We start from the raw sequence: 21,317 nt of genomic DNA, 5'->3' as shown, positions 1-21,317 counted from the left end.
GGTTACTGTATTCAAATAATCTGAAAATTGCTGTGCAAGACTTTTATAGAAATACGAAAAAAATACGCATTAAAAAAATAATGGTGTGCAATAAGAGGGACTCTAATAGACATCCATCTTCTTTCTTATAAAAACGATATACGCTTCATCTTAAGTTGACACCCTATAATATTAATACATCATTTCAATTCAAACCTTATCTGCACCCCAATGGTGCACAGGGCACTGCATTATGCAAACACAGTGTTATCTTGATCGTTAACACACGAAGGAAAGGTGATCAGCCCTCCGCTTTAAGTACCAGTCCAGGGTAATATTGAATAAATATTTGAATCAAAAAATCACTTATATTTATTTGACTCCCCCCCCTTGGGAATCGAACCGGGGACCTTCAGAACGGCATCCGAGCGTGCTGACCATTACACTATGGAGGCGGACAAAATACATCATTCGTAGTATAAATAATCCAGTATCTGACAGAATAAATAAGAAAAAAAATAAAAACACATTTACTCAGTTTTAATGTAATATATTTTTCAAATATAAATATACTGTATTTTTAAAGAAATCTGTTTTTACGAACAAATTTGCTACTACTATTTCTTATTCACGATGGAAAAAATACAACAATATTTTAATCCTGTCTAAATTTTTCCTTTTATAAATGATGGATTTGCTCCGCTTTTAACATATTTGTACAATTTTTTTTGGTGTGATATCAATAAAAATTTGATAGAAAGAAAAATGTAAGTCTGTACACGCCTTAAAGCCTGTCAAGCTGTATTAAGTCTTCATGCACGTATAACATTCACCACTCTACCCATGATTGACAACCACTTTACTAAAATTTCCATAATAATAAATGATATTTCAACTCAATCTTTTTAAATATTAATTAGAAAATTCGAATATAACTTATGAATATATTTTTGAAATATTTCAACTAAATATTTCAAAATATTATTTGGTTGAAATATTCATTTTTAGTCCGCCTTCGTAGTGTAATGGTCAGCACGCTCGGCTACCGTTCTGGAGGATCCGGGTTCGATTCCCAGGGGGGGTAAAATAAATATGAGTGATTTTTTCACTGTAATATTTATTCAATATTACCCTGGACTGGTACCTGAAGCGGAGGGCTGATCACCTTTCCTTCATGTGTAAACAATCAAGATAACACTGCGTTTATATGACGCAGTGCCCTATGCACCATTGGGGTGCGGATAAGGGTTTTAAAAAAAAATCATTTTTAATTAATGTTTTACTTATTAAATACCACTATTAGATATTGGTATTTACTAGTGGTATTTAATAGTGGTATTTACTATGTAATTCATTAATTAAAAATGGATAGATTTTACCACCAAGTGACTGCCGAATCAATTAATGAAATATTCATATATTAGATGTTATATTCGAATGAATATTCGAATATTATAACAAAGTTGAATTGAAAATTAAAACATCAATGGTTTAAATAAGTTAAAAAAATAGTAGAAAACTACATGAAAAAAAAATTGAGCATTTAAATATATAATGGACACACTCAAAATTTTAAGAAGGATAAAAAAAGGATTAAAAATGTTATGTTGCTTCACCCTTAAGTAATTTATACTTATAATAATTTAAAATCAAATTCATTTTATTTGGGCAGATTGCTTTTATTTTTAAAGTCACTCAACTATTTGCACTTCATTATTTTTCTAAGGTCACTTGCTCCCAGTCAGGAAAAATACAATTCAAATGTCATATTATGAGTATGCAAATAGAATTGAATGTTTACCCATCAAGGAGCAAAAACGATTTGATAATACTATGTCAGCATGTTTTTTTATGTTTTAAATGCTTTATTTAATATTAATTATGGGTGTCTCAACTTGAGAATAAGCATCGAACATTTTTAAGCGATAGAAATTAAAAGTCACGTCTCAGGGCTTACGACCATTTATAATCTTTAATAATAAAACCCTTATCCGCACCCCATTGGTGCATAGGGCACTGTGTCATATTTATTATTTCGGCATTAACTTTGTGGTAAGACATGTTACAATGATTAAAGAAAACACTTGTTTTTTACCACTTGAGTTTTATTATAGACTACATGTTTCAGAAGTTAAACTTCCATCATTCAGGTATGTATAATAACAGTTATTATACAGACTTGAATGATGGAAGTTTAACTTCTGAAACATGTAGTCTATAATAAAACTCAAGTGGTAAAAAACAAGTGTTTTCTTTAATCATTGTTATCTTGATCGTTGATACATGAAGGAAAGGTGGTCAGCCCTCCGCTTCAGGTACCAGTCCATGGTAATATTGAATAAATATTACAGTGAAAAAATCACTTATATTTATTTTACCCCCCTTGTGAATCGAACCCGGGACCTCCAGAACAGTAGCCGAGCGTGCTGACCATTACACTACGGAGGCGGACATATAATCTTCATAAAATTAAAATTAAACTTTGTCATATTTATAAATATTTACATACCTATCGCTGAAGATAGCAATGTGCTTGTTGAAACTGATTGGAAAAACGGATCAGAAATAAAAGTGGTTAAAAACAAAGTTTGAGTTTCATTTTATTAAGTAAATAAAACATATTTTTAATACAAATGAAATTAAACGCTTTATGGTATACTTCTTATATTTTTATTGTTTTCTTTCAGACAGTAAGAGTAATTACACAATATTAATTATTTTACGGTACAAATCACAACATATTTAAAGAAATATATTATTATTTACTTTATTACGTTATAAATTTGGCCGTCACGGACAATTCAAGTCGTTATAACAAATATCAAAAATTCCACCAAAAATTTCAGAATGTGTTATAAAAAGCGTGCAAACACTCTTATTCTGGGTAATTTTAAAGAATTTTAATCATTTTGCATATGCACATGTTTTTCCTGTGTAGTTTATATTATGTCCGACTTATGTTGTGAATATTTTGTCCGCCTCTGTAGTGTAATGGTCAGCACGCTCGGCTACCGTTCTGGAGGTCCCGGGTTCGATTCCCAGGGGGGTCAAATAAATAAGTGATTTTTTCACTGTAATATTTATTCAATATTACCCTGGACTGGTACCTGAAGCGGAGGGCTGATCACCTTTCCTTCGTGTGTAAACGATCAAGATAACACTGTGTTCATATGAAGCAGTGCCCTATGCACCATTGGGGTGCGGATAAGGGTTTTATTTATTATTAGTTTATATTAAAAATACATTAAATTAAGGGATAATGACGTACATAAGATAATCAACGGAATTCAAGAAATAAACACATAGCTAAAAAATTGTTGTCCGTAACGGAGAGTTATTTAAATAAATTTAAGGTGAACAAAAATATCTGCCATTTAAATAACTATTTGATACAAAAGAGAAATCTTATAAATTATACTTTTACAATTTCATAAATTATTAAATCCTACACTTAATTTTTATTTATCTATTTAATATTTATAGAAACTAGTTTTGGTTTCTTACGAATTCGCCGTGATTCATAAGGAAATGTGAACAGTAATAATAAAAAATGCTTTGTCTTGGCCGTATGTATGGCCAAATTCCTTTAATAAGATAATACTGTCAGAAGAGATTCATTCTCTTCGACAATGTTACAATTGTTGTATACATATGTGTCACAAAGATGAGTTTGTACAGTATGTACATATGGTATATGCAGGGAATTTAAAAAAAAACTTATTTAAAATCCCTAAAATGCAAACCAAGTCCTACCAAAATTTCATTTTTAAATCGAGCCAGTGATATGTGCAATGAAATGCTTAATGAAACAGACATCAATAATGTTTCTTTTAATACGTTCAAAAGAAAAATTATTGATGTCTATTTGACCAGTTGATAAAGAAATGTTCTATATAGTTATACTTTTATGACAGTTTATTTAAATTGTTTTATTTTTCGATTTCTTAGGTGGAAACCAATAATTCGAATTGTTTTTTTTGTGCTTTATCATATTATGTTATCTTTGTCGAAATATTCGGTTTTCCAATTTAAAAAAAAAATTCAAGTTCAAAAATTCAATTCAAGCTTTTTACTATAAATTATATATATTCTAATATCATTTAAATATTCATTACTATAACATATTTTATGATTTTGACGAATTATATAAATATAGGTAGTAATTACGTAAGTACAAACATTGTTTCGTCTTATTGATTTTTAACGTTTAAAAAAATATATCAGTGATAAAAGGTGCCGGAGCACCGTTCTACCGCGTTACATGGGAAAAAGCCCTGCATATATCGCTCACTCCTTTCAACAACGTCATATTTCGAAAATCGTCAATATTCCGGTGTGCATGTTTTCGGAATGCCCAGAAAATGTACTATATCCCAGCAAAAGTGGCATATTTTTAACTTAATATTTACCCGCTGCTACAGGGCAGAAAGTGTTGTTTTTGCATTTTGAAGAAAAGGAATTGTCAATTTTCTAAAAATCTTTCAAATTGAGAAAAAAATTTCAGGTTTTACCTTAAAAGATCTGTTGCACAGTTAAAAGTTCAATAAGTGGCTGTATATTTATTTTTAATACATTTTATTATATTCTTAAACTTTAAAAACGATCTCCTGAAAAATCATGTTTTTTTATATATGACGTTGTTGAAAGCAGTGAGCGATATGTATATATTTTTTTAAAATTCGACATCCATATTACGGGAAGAATATGGATGAAAATGACTTAGAAGCAATTACTTAGTGAGAAATAAGAGTTAACTAAGTTAAAAAAACAACTAACTTCTTGATATATTTAAAAACATGATTCATAAAAATATATATAATTAAATACAAGCTTGTTTTTTTTCAAACCGAAATAAATTATGTTCTTTTTTAAAACTAGTAAATAAATGTTTAAATTGGCAGTTAAATGTATATTCAAACAGAATTAAAACATACCGCACCTTGAATTAAATAGCAATATTACTCACAGTAGCATGGTTGAGATTATGTTTACAAAAATCACGTAAAAACAAAACATATCGACGCTGGAATTACAGTAAAAAATAAACAGCTTAATAGCGTAGTGCAGATAAGTTTAACATTACTTTGGCTGACTTTTATTTTTGATAAATTCGACATTTTGATACCGGTTATTGATCAGTTTTATCAGAAAATTAATGATACTGAAAATTAAATAAATTAATATCTGTTTTTTATCAAATAAGTTAACGAGATGGCTTCAGTGTATAATCAATACACCACTATACAGTAACATGATAATATTGTAACACGACTTGGATCTCAGTACAATGATGTAAATTTACTTTCATTAATTCATCATTCAGGCAGTCGCCATTTTGAAACGTAAATCTTACTTAGTAAACCCGGTTTCTTGTCAAATAAAATTAATGTGGAAAAAAATTACATAGTTGTTATTTTATTCTTTAAATTGAATAATATTCTTATGGACGATGAAAATTGCTAATTATTTTTTAGACATCTGAAAATAGATGAGGAAGAATATGGAAGTCTGGGCATTTACGGGACTTACGACCGTCATAGGCTGGTTTAAGTGATCACTTTATACACGTGTAACATTCAACAATTCTACCTATGATTGATAACCACACTGATCATCTTTTTTTAAATGATCTATATATATATATATATATATATATATATATATATATATATATATATATATATATATATATATATATATATACATATGTATATATGTATATATATATATATATATATATATATATAATATATATACATATATATATATATATATATATATATATATATATATATATATATATATATATATATATAATATATATATATATATATATATATATATATATATATATATATATATATATATATAATATATATATAGATATTTATATATATATATATATATATATATATATATATATATATATATATATATATATATATATATATATATATATATATATATATATATATATATATATATATATATATTATATAAATATATATATATATATATATATATATATATATATATATATATATATATATATATATATATATATATATATATATAATCCAATTTCGAAACATTATGCTTAAATCATTTGAACTTCACTAGAGACATCTATTGTGAGATGAAAGAAGCTTTTTATTAAGCTGAAACTCTTTCAATTTTATGTGAATATTCCATATTCTTCCTCATCTATGTTGAGATGTCAAAAAATAATGAAAAACAACATCTATAATTGGAGATAATTCAGATTTGTTAACAAGTATTTGGACACACTCAAGATGTTGTAAGATTACTAATCACATTTCTTAACTGCTAGCGAGTATTCACTTTCGTATTAAAAGTAGGTAGCACAATACTATCTAATAGGAGGTCAATTGGTGCATAGACACGTGTCTCTGAGATTCCCCTTCAGCCAGGATAGGTACCTCGGGACTCTAGTGTAGACACCGGGATAACCTGGACGGCCACATCCTACCCCCCATGACACGATACCTACAAAAATGAAAGAAAAATTAGTAACTCATTTTTAGTTGAACATGACGCTCACTCCTTTCAACAACGTCATATATAAAAAAAAAAACTTCATATGTCAGGATATAGTTTTTAAAGTTTGAGAATATAATAAAATGTATTAAAAATAAATATGAAGTCACTTATTGAACTTTTCACTGTGCATCAGATCTTTTTAGGTAAAACCTAAATGTTTTTTCTCCGTTTGAAAAATGTCGTTTGAAAAATGTTGAGTTTACTTAAAAAAATAATTAAAAAATACCTTTTCTTCAAAATGCAAAAACAACACTTTCTGCCCTGTAGCGGGAAAATATTATGTTAAAAATATACGCTTTTGCTGGGATGTAGTAAATTTTCTGGGTATTCCGAAAACATGTACAACTGAAAATTGTCGATTTTTGATATATCGCTCACTTCTTTCAAGAACGCCATAAATCAAAAATCGTCAATTTTTAGTTGTGTGTGTTTTCGGAATGCCCATAAAATGTACTACATCCCAGCAAAAGAGGCATATTTTTAACTTAATATTTACCCGCTACAGGGCAGAAAGGGTTGTTTTTGCATTTTGAAGAAAATGTATAGTTTAATTTTTTTTTTTTAAATATACTAAATATTTTTCAAATGGAGAAAAAACCTTCAGGTTTTACCTAAACAGAACTGTTGCACAATAAAAAGTTTAATAAGTGGCTTGATATTTATTTTTAATAGAATGTATTATATTTTCAAACTTTAAAAACGTTCTTCTGAAAACTCAAGTTTTTTGATTTATGACGTTCTTGAAAGCGATATGACGTTGTTGAATGAGCGATGTATGGTAAGATGAAAAAAGTTTTAAGTATAAAAGTAAGCAAAGCGGACTTAAAAATAATTGATGTTTTTATTGTTATAATAGTGTTTTATATTCAAAGGATATTTTATTAATAAAATGTAGTAGGTAATTCACATATTTTAATTTATTAATAACATAATTAAAATATAGGACAATTTATATTCTTTCGCCGTATTTGTTAAAAATCATATCAGTTACATTTGTAATTGAATGTCAAAAATAAGTTTGGATTTTAATAAAACATAGTTCATGTTTTATTTCGTTTTTTTTTTAAGAGAAATATTATGTTTTATTATTTATTGTCCGCCTCCGTAGTGTAATGGTCAGCACGCTCGGCTACCGTTCTGGAGGTCTCGGGTTCGATTCCCAAGGGGGGTAAAAATAAACATAAGTAATTTTTTCACTGTAATATTTATTCAATATTACCATGGACTGGTACCTGAAGCGGAGGGCTGATCACCTTTCCTTCATGTGTAAAACGATCATGATAACACTGCGTTTATAAGACACAGTGCCCTATGCACCATTGGGATGCGGATAACGGTTTAAAAACAATTATTTAAACAAATATTTCCATTTCATATTATTTATGTGAGCCCAAGCGGCTCATTATTAGAAATAGGTCTCAAATTGTGGTGGAGTGGATTCGAACCGAGAAATCTTACTCAAGAGTCCACGACACTAACCACAGGACCACAACCCGACTTAATTTATTATTTTTTTCGTTTTAAAAGTTCAAAATAAAACAATGCGTTATTTTATTTTGTTTTAATTATTTTTGGTATTATAAGTAGTATTGTAATACAATATCGTTTAAGAGGGCCTGCATATGTAATGTAAAAGTGAATTGTATGGTCAGCGATCTTCATAACGTATGGTAGATGTAATTATTATACTCTCACTTAATGCCTTACGTATGTTTTATATAAGTGGTTTGCAACCATTTATTTAACAATATTTTGGTAACATACAGCATTAGTTTTTACTTGATAAATACCACTATTTCATTCCATCTATTGCGACACGTGTTTCGATGCGTTCAGCATCAGTATCAAACACCGTGTGATTAGTTTCGTCTAAATTTAGTCTAGAGTTGTGCCCTTGGGACGTTGAAGGATAAATAGGAGGTAGAAGCTGTTTGTCATTTTTTTATCTAATTTATATTTTTATTTAATATTACCCTCGACTGTACCTAAGGCGCAGGACTAATCACCTTGCTTTCATATAATAAACAATCTAATCGACATTCCATAAATTTTGTGCAGTGCCTTATGCACCATTGGGTGTGGACAAGGGTCAGTAGTAGTATTTATGTTGAGTAAGAATTGAGAAAATATTGTACTGAGTAATAATTACAAAGAACATCGTTTTGTCTCTTGATTGATATATTATACTTACATACAGCATTAGTTTTTACTTTATAAATACCACTATTTCATTAAATCTATTGTGACACGTGTTTCGATGCGTTCAGCATCACTTTCAAATATCGTATGATTATTATTTTTTGACATCTCATCAAAGATGAAGAAGAATATGGAAGTCTGGGCATTTACGGGGCTTACGACCGTCATAGGCTGGTTTGAGTGATCACTTTACACACGTGTAACATTCACCAATTCTACCCATTATTGACAACCACACTACTCAAATTCTTGGAAGTTCTATATATATGAACCAATTTAGAAACCTTGTTCATGAATCACTAGAATTTCACTAGAGACATCTATTGGTGAGATGTAAAGAAGCTTTACATCTCCTAACTTTACATCTTTAACTCCTGTAATTGGAGATAATCCAGATTTTGTGAACAAGTATTTGGACACACTCAAAATGTTGTAAATCGTATGATTAGTTTCGTCTAAATTCGTCCTTGGGATGTTGAAGGATAAAGAGAAGGTAGAAGCTGTTTCTTTTTTTTTTATCAGTGGAAATGTGGACAATATAGGAGAGGCTTTAATCATTGTCATATTTTCAATTATGGGTTCATTATTTATTACATACGTGGTTCGGATATTTTCGGAATTGATTTTTTTAAATCATAAAGTCAATCATTTCATACTCTTCATATTCATAAAAAGCGTATCATGATTGAACGAAAAATACTAAAAAATAAAACAATGCCTGAAACGACAGCTTAATTTTTCATAACCTTTTACAACACGTTAATAAAACCTAAGCATGATATTATTAAGCATGCTAATAATCGGTTTATTGGAGAAAAACAAGATAAAAATGTATCTTTTTGAACTATTGAAACGATATTTTTTATTGTTTTATTTAATAAAAAATCATAAACCAATTGTTTTATACGCCTTCTTTTCATTAATAGCGTATTATGGGTGAATGAAAAATACTCTAGAACAATGCCTGACACGACAGCTTGATTGTTCATTACCTCTTACAACATGTAATTAAAATCTTTGGCGTGATATTGTGAAGCATGCTTATCAGTTTACCAAGAAAAAACGGTTAAAATTATCGTGTAATGAATATTAGCAGACATTAAAAATAGGTCGAAGAACGTGAAAGGAGACAAGAGATGACAGTGAATTATAATTCTTGTCTGAAAACTGATAGATTTGTTTTGTTTGACCCTATCTATGTATAACTTCATAGATAGGTGCATAGGGTACTTATCGCATCGGATTTTAAATTTGTATATACAAGAAAGAATTTGTATATACAAGACATTTGTCCGCCTCCATAGTGTAATGGTCAGCACGCTCGACTATCATTCTGGAGGTCCCGGGTTCGATTCCCAGGAGGGGGGTCAAATAAAATATAAGTGATTTTTTCACTCTAATATTTATTCAATATCACCCTGGACTGGTACCTGAAGCGGATGGCTGATCACCTTTCCTTCTTGTGTTAACGATCAAGATAACACTGCGTTTATATGCAGTGCCCTATGCACCATTGGGGTGCGGATAAGGGTTTGATGATGATATACAAGAAAGTGTGTATTGTCAATTATGTGGTATAAATCGATTACTATTTATTATACGTACCGACTATTTCATATCTGTCCCCATTATGAAGGAGCAAAGGCCCTCCGCTGTCTCCCTGGCAGGAATCTGTTTTACCTTTCCCAGCGCATAACTGAAATTTGGAAATAAAATACAGACTTAATTATGTATATAAGAAAGTAACGAAAATTATAACAAGGAATAGAACCGATGAAACATATCGCTCACTCCTTTCAAAAAAGTCGTATGTCAATTTAAGACATGAAGGAAAGGTGATCAGCCCTCTGCTTGAGGCACCAGTCCAGGGTAATATTGAATAAATATTTAATACATAATTTTATTTAACGTGTCAAGAAAATGTAAAAATAACTTCTGTAAAGTCCACCTCCATATTGTAATGGTCAGCACGTTCGGCCACCATTCTGGAGGTCCCAGGTTCGATTCCCAGGGGGGGGGTTAAATAAATATAAGTGATTTTTTCACACTAATATTTATTCAATATAACCCTGGACTGATACCTGAAGCGGGGATCACCTGATCACCTTTCCTTCATGTGTTAACGATCAAGATAATTTTTTTATATTATCCACTGACACTTCGTGATGGAATTGCATTTTTAATTTATTATTAGATTAAAACCAATATTTTTACCAGTCTGATGATGTCGGTAACGACGAAACCCGGTCGCTGGTCAAATAAAAAAGTGGAAAAGCTAAAAATATTGGTTTTAATCTAATAATAGATCAAGATAATACTACGTTTATATGATTCAGTGCCCTTTGCACCATCAGGTGCGGAAAGCGGTTAGACTAGAAAAAATAATTAATGTTAAAATGTTTTAGAATACCTAGATTTGTGAATAAGTAATTGGAATCACTCAAAACGCTGTAAGAATATATTTAGTTTCTTTTACCATATTTGATGTGATTCTTGACGCTCGGTATTTCATAGCTCGGCACTGTCCCAGGGTCAATATGGGGACATTGACTTCCTGTATTATAGCCGGAAGTGACCCTCCTTCAGCCGTTCTTCCCCACCCTACCACCGTGCCCTCCCTGCCAGATGGATCAAATCCTGAAATAGGTCATATAAAATTCAGAATTTTTTAAATATAGGTTTCACAAGTTGAGATAAAAAATCTTTCGTTCCTCTTTATATGAAAGAAGGTGGAAGTTTGTGCATCTCAGGGTTTCCAACCTGCAATTTGGCCGGCTTGAGTAATCACTTTATACACTCGTGATACGATCACCATACTGCCCATTATTGAAAATCAATATTGTATATATATATGTATATCGTAGTCATACAGGAGACAGTGACCAAGTGCATTTTTTACAAAAACGTGATCATTAACTATTTAATATCTTACTAGCTTAATATTGCCCTGAAAAAATCCCAAAAGATTTTAAACTTGAAAGTATAATATATTGAATTGTTAAAAATGACTAACTGCATTGATGTTTATTTTCTTGCCAAGCAAAAGTGACTTAAATGGCCCTCCTGAACATTTTACGTTTTGTTAGTTGGTCACTTTCTCCTGTATGACTACGATAATAACAAATTACAGTAGTGTGCCCTCACTGTATATATATATATATATATATATATATATATATATATAAATATTATACATTTTATATTATTATTATATTTTTCTGGTTATAAGCCCTGTAAATATCCATATTCTTCTTCATCTATGTTATGTTGAGATGTCAAATAGATAAATCAGAACCTATAATCTGGTGTTTTTAAAAGTATACGTAAGACATGCATGATTAAATGTATGGATGTGAAAGAAGCTAGAAGAGTGTGGCGATCAATCCTCTCTCCCTACCCCTGCGTGGAAACAGCGTGATGGTTGTATTAGTAGTTAGTAGTAGTAGCTGTTTTTTGGAATTAAGATTTTGAAAATTATTAGATGTGGTATAATAAATATCGTACCAATTTTGGGTAGGCAAATGGGTTTTATTATCTTTGAGAATTCCACTGGCTTTCGAAGTCTGAGCAAGGCGATGTCGTGGTTGTATGACTCCGCGTCGAAGTTCCTGTGCCTGATTATGGCGGAGACCGCCCTCATGATGGCCTGACTCTCGCTCGTTACATACTGGTCGTGGTCGCCAAGAATGACCCTTATCTTCGATCTCTTCAACCTATGAGAAATTAATGAAATCTTAGTACCTATTTATTGATTTGGCGTTTAATTAGAACTCCATTTTAATTTATGAATTAATTTTAAATCAAACACAGATTTTTTGAGTCTACTAAGTTGTATTTTATTAACAAAAACACATAAAAAATTATACTGTGACAATTGTTTCGCCTTGTTAGGGCATTATCAAACGAATGTGAAGATCAAATGGACTACGGTCCTTATGTAGCTATACAATTCTAAGTGACAGTTTTATAGCTACATAAGGACCGTAGTCCATTTAATCTTCACATTCGTTTGATAATGCCCTAACAAGGCGAAACAATTGTCACAGTATAATTTTTTATGTGTTTTTGTTAATAAAATACAACTTAGTAGACTCAAAAAATCTGTGTTTGATTTAAAATTAATACATATCTTAGTACCTACTTAGAATGATATCATGAAAACGCTTCGTTAAGTTAGCTTGCATTTGACATTATTTATTAACAATAATTCACCTTTACTAGAGCGAAAAAAGTATTTTTTTTAAATATATATTAAAAAAGTCATAACAAAACAAGGAAAGAGGAAAGAGGGAAGCTTTTAGTCAACTTTTGTTGCATAATCCTCTCTTAAAGTCTCCTTAAGAGCTTAGAATAAGCTCGTAGCAAATTATTTTAATGAAGAAAACTGCTTATGCGTACCCCCGATGTTCACATTTTTTAAGAGTGAAACTTCTCAGGCAGTGATTCGATCAAGTATTTCAAATACTTGGACGTGGTCAGGTCAGCAGTCGGAATAATAGGCGGGTATGTATGAGGAGATGCATGCATGTGGAAGAGGTTCAGATTGTTTGCAAAGACAGATTGGTGTGGCATTCTACTCTCTCTGTCTACCCCTGCTGATGGTTAGCTAGTGAGTTTTTCTAGTTTTGCAAACAATATTTTTTTCTATTAAATACAGATTTTTACTCCAATTACGTTTAATAAAACAAATTGAACGTTATATTTTATAAAAAAGGTAGAATTAAAAAAAAATTAAAGAGTGTCTTTAAATATCTAATCTGAAAACTTCTGGAAAAATTATGGAATTGTCTACCTTCTGACGCAGTGAGCTGCAGTGAGAACATAGTTCTGCGTCAGCAGAGACGCTCCACAGTGGAACTGCCCATCGTACACGAGTCTGGCCACCCAGGGATAACGGTTGGGTACCGTCGGCTGCCCTCCCACTATTCTGTTTTCCTGGTTAGATACTCCACACTCTGAAATAATTTGTACACCTGTAATACGGCTGTCCAAACTTAAAACACAGTAAGGGACATTTTTTTGTTAAGGCTGGTTAAGTAATTTATTTATACACGTGAAACATTCACCATTCTACCCATGAATGGCAACCACACTACTCAAATATTGAAAGACATACATATATGATCAATCACATAACGTTCAATGATTGAGTCAGCCATCTATGATTGGACTAAGAAAGCTTTTACTTAGCAGAGACTCTATTATGACTCTTTTATTTTTTTCTTTATTTTAAATTATTTTGCATTTCACAATATATTATAATTACAAGTACAAAAAAATATAAAACATTAATACAAAAACAGATCCCGCAAAGGCATGGCCTGTGTGTGGGTATACATTATATTTTAGGTTATAATAAAGGCCACTGGCAAGAATACAATATATATTATTAGAAATAAAATAAGATTTAAAGTGCTAATAAAAACTACAAATACATGTCGGCTGTCCAAACTCAAAACACAGTTAGGGACATTTTTTGTGGTACGTTTTTTTTTGCATTTTTAGACTGAGTAGATTCTACTTAGTCCAAAAATGCAAAAAAAAACGTACAACAAAAAAAAATATCCCTTACTGTGTTTTGAGTTTGGACAGCCGAATATGTGATATGTCCTTCGTTTCGTACAAGTTAAGCTAGAATCATTCCCCTTTTCTCTTTTTTTCTCTACTGTCCCTCTCCCAGGTATTTCCACAAATTTACAAATGTAATATACAAATGTAATAGAGTTGGCAAAAGAAGGATGAAAGTAGACTGTATGAAAGATGTTCGAATAGTGAAATAAGGAAGGAATGCAAAGCTGAGATAAACATCATCGATAAAATTAAGAAAGGTGTGTTGAGATGGTTTGGACATGTAGAACGAATGAGTGAGGAAAAAACGGTAAAAAAATATGAGGCGAATGTAATTGGAAAAAGGAGCAGAGGAAGACCGAGAAAAACTTGGCACGATCAGGTATGCCAAATACTTGAAAGTGGTCAGGTCGTAATAATCGTCGGGTATGTATGAGGAAATGCATGAACGTGGAAGAGGCGAAGATTGTTTGCAAAGACAGAGTGGTGTGGCGTTCTATTCTCTCTGCCTACCCCTGCGGGGAATCGGCCCGATGGTTAGTTGGTTAGTTTTTTTTTATATTTTGTAATTGAAATAATACAAGTATATATTTATTTTGTAATACTTGTATATGCGAATGGCTTCATATGACGGTTTTGTGAAATTCCGGAATGAAATAAAATGACAAATAAATAAAATAACATATTGGGAGGTAAAAGGTCAATGGCATTAAACCACATATTTAAGAATACATTTTTTAAAAACTCGTATTTTGTTATTTTGCCTCATACAGAAATTTTGTACGATTTATTGGTCAAATATTTAAATTTCATTGTGATTTAAATATAAAAATAAAACAGTTGTTTAAAACTTAGTAATATTATATGGTCAAGCCGCTTCCCCACATTTGGCTTCTATGTTGGAGGCCCCGGGTTCGATTCCCAGAGGGAGTCAAAATATATAAAAGGTGTTTTTTTAAACTCTAATATTTATTTAATATTACCCTGGACTGTACCTAATGCGCAGGACTAATCACCTTGCTTTCATAAGGCATAAACAATCTAATCGATTTTATGCAGTGCCTTATGCACCATTGGGTACGGATAAGAGTCAGTAGTAGTAATAATGTTGTGGAAGATAAGTCAAAAGCGTACTTGCCGAAAAAATATTACAGTATTTTTGAAAATATTGTACAGAGTTATAATTCAAAAGTATCACGTTATTTCTCTTGATTGATATATTATACTTACCTAGTAAATGTCAATTTCAAATTATATTTTACCTTACGAGGTGAAAAAAATATGGAACATAATATGATCATAATAAATCTTAGTAATTGTAATGATATAAGAAAGGAATGTAAGGCTGAACGAGGAATAATTGAAAAGATTAGGAAGAGTTCTTTGCGGTGGTATGGACATGTGGAGCGAATGGATAGCGAGAGAATGACTAAGAAAATATATGTGGCGAATGTGAGAGGGAAAACAGAACGTGGACGACCGAAAAAGACTTGGCACGATCAGATCAATCAGAACCTAAAATCTGGCGGTGTCAAAAGTCTGCGTAATCGGAGGGCATGTATGACTAGATGTATGGATGTGAAGGAGGCGAGGAGTGTATGTCAGGACAGAAGAGTGTGGCGTTCCATCCTCTCTGCCTACCCCTGCGGAGAAACGGCGTGATGGTAGTAGTTGTAGTAGTAGTAGTAGTAGTAATTCACGTTTTTATTGATTTTTAAACTCAAATGTCCCTTGATTATTATTTACAAGAAAAAATAAATCGAAATTCCTCACACTAGTTGCCAAATTGGTTTAAATATATACAAAAGATAAATTAAATCGTCGAGAAGAATATGAACTATTAAGAACATAATGATATAAATTTTCACAAACTAGACACAAATATTATTCACTTAATACAAATATTATTTTAGTGCAAACAGTGCTAAGTAACATTGTCTATTAAGCGTTTTTAGTAAAACAATAAATAATAAGTGTTATATTTCACAGTTGTTAATAAGAGGTTTCGTGGTATACAATATTACATATTTATTATTAATTGATTTGGCAGTAACTATGTGAGATAAAATGTTTGCTTGAATAATTAAAAAAAAGACACTTGTAAAATAATATTTTTTGAATTTATTGATGTAAACACGACTAATTTTGAGAAATTGAGATTTTATCATAAATATCAATATTTGTTAATAAAAACATTAAATTAAGCAAAAAATGTATTTTTAAATAGTCGGAAAACAGTTACTATGGTTTACCAAGTAGGGTTCAAAATTATATATATATATATATATATATATATATATATATATATATATATATATATATATATATATATATATACATATATATATATATATATATATATATATATATATATATATATATATATATATATATATGCATAATTTTGACTGAACCGAAACATAGAATATGTCATAATTTGACATAGACCACTCTTGTTCCCATCTCGAATCTTTGTTTTTGACACAAATAACAAGCATTTACTCATTTTTATTTATTTATTACATATTTATTACTCTGTTATTTGCGATTCTGTGTCACGTTTCATTTTTATTTTTACCAACTTTTTCTGGTATCGAATCGAATCGTCGCAGTATTTAATAAATACAATCGAAAAACATAGAACAAAAAACAAACAAATTGACACAATGCGTCATTTTACTCCATTTTTTAATATTATAGTTTGTCTTAAGTTAAAGACCTCTTTTTACAACTGTTTGTGGTTTGAATAAGCAATTAGTTAGTAAGCTGGACCCACCTGTACCGTTACACTTATCCGTATCTAATGCAACCTCCAAATGGTTATTTGTTGTGGTTCCACAGTCTAAAATCATTGTAAAAATAAATCTAGTATATTGATATAATAAATAAATTAAATTAAATACAATGTTTTAAAATAATAAAGATTCTTGATTTCTACGTGAAGATTTCTCGTATATTAAAGTCCTGTCAAAATCTATAAAACATGTGTCAACTTAACTAAAAAAATCACATCAGATTTATGTAAAAATGTACACACATGTTTTTAGAAGTTTACGTCTGAGAACAAAATATACCTACACAATTTCTAAGAAAACAAAAAATTATCAACCATGTCTCAAATCCAGATTTAAATATCGGAAAGTTGCATCATGTCACATATCCAGTTTTAAATGGCAATAGCTTTGTAATATGTTACTCTCCCAGATTTAAAAATCAATTTATTTGTAGTATGTCACGCTCTCAGTTTAATCAGCAACAAAGTTATACCATGTGACTCTTTCAGTTTTAAACAGCAACAAATTTGTACCATATCACAATTCCAGTTTTAAACAGCAACAAATTTGAACCATGTCACAAGCCCAGTTTTAAACAGCAACAAATTTGTACCAAATCACTTTTCCAGTTTTAAACAGCAACAAATTTGAACCATGTCACAATCCCAGTTTTAAACAGCAACAAATTTGTACTAAATCACAATTCCAGTTTTAAACAGCAACAAATTTGAATCATGTTACAATCCCAGTTTTAAACAGCAACAAATTTGTACCATATCACAATTCCAGTTTTAAACAGCAACATATTTGTACTATGTGACTCTCCCAGTTTAAACAGAAACAAATTTGTACAGCAACTAATTTGTATCATGTGATTGTCCCAGTTTTGAACAGGAATAAATTTATGCCATGTCACAATCCCAGTTTCAAATAGCAACAAATTGTAAATTGACTAGATTTACAGTTGACTATATTAAAACTTTTGAAAAAATATATCCAAGTTTGGAAACGTAGATTTGTAAGCGTTTGGAAAAGTATAAGCATATTTTTTTATGTAATTTAAAACGAAATGTTTGATGTATTTATTATTATCTATTTTTTCTCTTAAACCTTAGATTTGAAATGTATGAAAGGAACGGACAATACATCGTTTTTTTTTTAATTTCCAAATACACCCCAAAAACAAAAAAATATATATTGTTGTCAAACGCATACTTCAACACTCATTTTAATCAATTTAATTTTAATAACTGTGCATTTTTTAGTATTTTAGTGCAAAATTTACACATAAGTTAGTCACAAAATTACAACGTAAAAAGCAGGTAAGAATATCTTTAAATTCAAAGCCAAAAAATGCTTAATATAAAAGTTAAATATCTGTAAATAGCTTTTTTTGATATTGGCTTCAAATAAATATTTTATAAAGCCAAAACAGCTGACACCATTAAAAAAAAGCACATAAAAATTTACCAAGTTTGGTGTTATTAATATTCAGTCTTCAAAATGATATACATAAGATCTAGTGTATGTGAGATAAACGGCGTAAAAACGGACACAAATATGTTTCGAGAAATGTTTCAAGGAAGCTTACCTATATGTCTTATTCTCGTATATCCTACTCAGTATGAAAAGCGTCTTCCTCGCTTCATATAAAAATTAACAAATTGACCCTTTATATGATCACCGGGACGTCAATTCCATACGGAAGTTCTTGTTTTATCAACGTAGTACTTTATTTATGAACTTTTATTTCTATCAATTGGCATTTTAAAACCGATTATCGACCAGTTTTCTCAGGAAGTTAATGATACTAAAAAGAAAAATTATGAATACAATTTACAACATTTAAGGCGAACTCTTTTTGCTCGTTATAGCCGAGAAATTTATAACCGTAAATAAATGTATGGAGAAAACCAGAAACCAAAATTTCAACGAATGTTTCCTTGTTATATCCGAGATCTCGCTATAACCGTGCTCGTAATAACCGAGTTCGACTGTATTTTTTTTTTTTTTTAAAGTCAAGCATAATTTATGTTTGTCCATTAATCAATTTGACAGTCACCCTATGGTAATATCTTTACATTTTAAATTTATCTTCACTAAGTAAATAGCATTTTTTCTTAAAATATATTGTGACACTTATTTCGATGCATCATCACATCATCTTCAATCGCCGTATGCGAAGCTGAGTCTAGATTTAAATCTTTTATCCATGTTTTCACTAAAATATAAATAAAAATAATAATAAAAAAATTATAATAAAAAATAAGAAATAACCTTTAATGTCCCAAAAACACAACTCTAAAATTTAGACTTAGGTTCACATACGGTGTTTTAAAATGATGCGGAATGCTTCGAAACACGAGTCACAATAGATTTTAAGAAATATCGGTATTTAATAAAATAAATAATAACACCCTTATCCGCACCCCAATGGTGCATAGGGCACTGCGTCATATAAACGCAGTGTTATCTTGATCGTTTACACATAAAGGAAAGGTGATCAGCCCTCCGCTTCAGGTACCAGTCCAGGGTAATATTGAATAAATATGACGGTGAAAAAATCACTAATATTTATTTTACCCCCTTGGAAATCGAACCCTTGTCCGCCTCCGTAGTGTAATGGTCAGCACGCTCGGCTACCGTTCTGGAGGTCCCGGGTTCGATTCCCATATTGGTATTTACGAACTGAAATATTATTTTTTTAAATAACGTGTCCGCACTAGACGCGTTTGGTACCGTATGGAATCTACGCCCTGACAATGTGGAAAAGACGTCATTTAAAAAATCATAAGATATTGAAATTTAAAAAAAAACATTTCTGCTATACGTATTCGTATTGCAAAAATGGTCACAAACGTAAAAATGAATGTAACTGGTTCGACTCAGTCACATGATATAATTTCTCTTGAGGTGATCAAATACACAGTGTATTTGCTATTACTATTCATTTATGTGCATTTATTATTTTTATATTACGATGTTTTCTTCAGCGCATTTAGCATTATAAAATAATTTATTACAGCCGCAAAATACACGTTTCATCACGCTTTTTATCATTCTTGATGATAAATGGATTTATTTTTTTAATAATATTAACAATTCTTACCACAGGTGCAGTTTTTCAATCTGGTTCCAGAATCTTCCTCCTCATCATCTAACGAAGGGACCTCTAGCCCAAATAAGCTGTCGAATAAAAATCTCTCAGACCTGTTTGTTCCTGGAGATTCAATGCTGTTTGACTGAAAAAAAATGAAAAAGTTTAAAAATACATATTATGTAATACGATTTTTAATAATAAAGGTACTCGTATTTTTTAAAGGAATAACCCGCAAAGCCTCTATTGTAGAGGCTTGTCTGTAGGTAGGATAGTGAGGATAGGGAATGATGTTCAATAAATTCTGCCTTCATAGTGTAGCGCAGCAGTTCTCAAACATTTTGACGACGGAACCTTTTTGAAACACATTATTTTTTGCGAAGCACTGAAATGTTTAGTTTTTTATTATTAAACTATAAACATTTATTATATATTTGATATTCGAACAAAAATAGAAGTTAAAACTAGAACTGTTAACCCATTGTCAGCTGCTCTGGACCCTTGTAAGGTGCCATAACTCACAGCCGTATAAGAGAACAGGATCGATGCAGACAATTTTGATCTTCACCTACTACAAATCCGATCTCTAGATAGTTTGCGGTCTTCATAATATGCGGTGGTGCAAATTCTAAATGGACTCTCATTTTTTTATAAGACTCCAATTTTCTTAAAGGCATTTCTTCTAGCAGGCATCTATTCTCAAAATTGGGTATATGGCTGCTCTGGGCCCTTGTAAGGTGCCATGACTCACAGGCGTATAAGAGATTAGGATGGTTGTAAGCATTGTTGGTCTTCACTGAGTACAAATCCGAACTGCAGCCTTCATAATATTGAATGATGTGCTAGCAAGTCTTAAACGGACTCTCGATTTTTTAAGGCTCCAGTTTTCTATTTCATGTTGGATACTTCAAATTGGACATTTGTAAATCAAATCAGACGCCTAATAAATCGATTTGGACGTTTATCAAATGAAATCGGACGTTTTAAAATAGGAATTGAATGTTATATTGTATTTTATAAAAAAGTTAGAACTTTTAAAAATATATTCAAAGTAGTACTCATGATTGAATGTAGTATTGAAAATCTTGTCTGAAAACTATCACACATCGCGCGCACAGATTATGACAGTGCGCCGTGCA

At 30.6% G+C, this 21,317-nt stretch overlaps 1 protein-coding gene across 1 annotated transcript; it reads right to left on the bottom strand.

Moving 5' to 3' along the window:
• Window positions 1–6,267: 6,267 nt before the first annotated feature.
• Window positions 6,268–20,962, bottom strand: LOC148311438 (trypsin-1-like). Its single transcript, XM_088256642.1, has 9 exons — window positions 20,930–20,962; window positions 20,191–20,323; window positions 17,135–17,149; window positions 16,886–16,906; window positions 13,532–13,694; window positions 12,244–12,452; window positions 11,216–11,376; window positions 10,345–10,435; window positions 6,268–6,486 (listed from the first exon to the last, which is right to left on the bottom strand). The coding sequence occupies exons 1-9, from the start codon at window positions 20,960–20,962 to the stop codon at window positions 6,365–6,367; spliced, it is 948 nt and encodes a 315-aa protein (XP_088112768.1). The 3' UTR covers window positions 6,268–6,364.
• Window positions 20,963–21,317: the final 355 nt, after the last annotated feature.

The sequence above is a fragment of the Brachycentrus maculatus genome, unplaced genomic scaffold (assembly GCF_059751285.1).
Source record: "Brachycentrus maculatus isolate JH-2025_06_01 unplaced genomic scaffold, ASM5975128v1 h1tg000065l, whole genome shotgun sequence".
Lineage (NCBI taxonomy): Eukaryota > Metazoa > Arthropoda > Insecta > Trichoptera > Brachycentridae > Brachycentrus > Brachycentrus maculatus.
The sequence above is the reverse complement of the archived record's forward strand: the minus strand, read 5'-3'. Positions and strand labels throughout refer to the sequence as shown.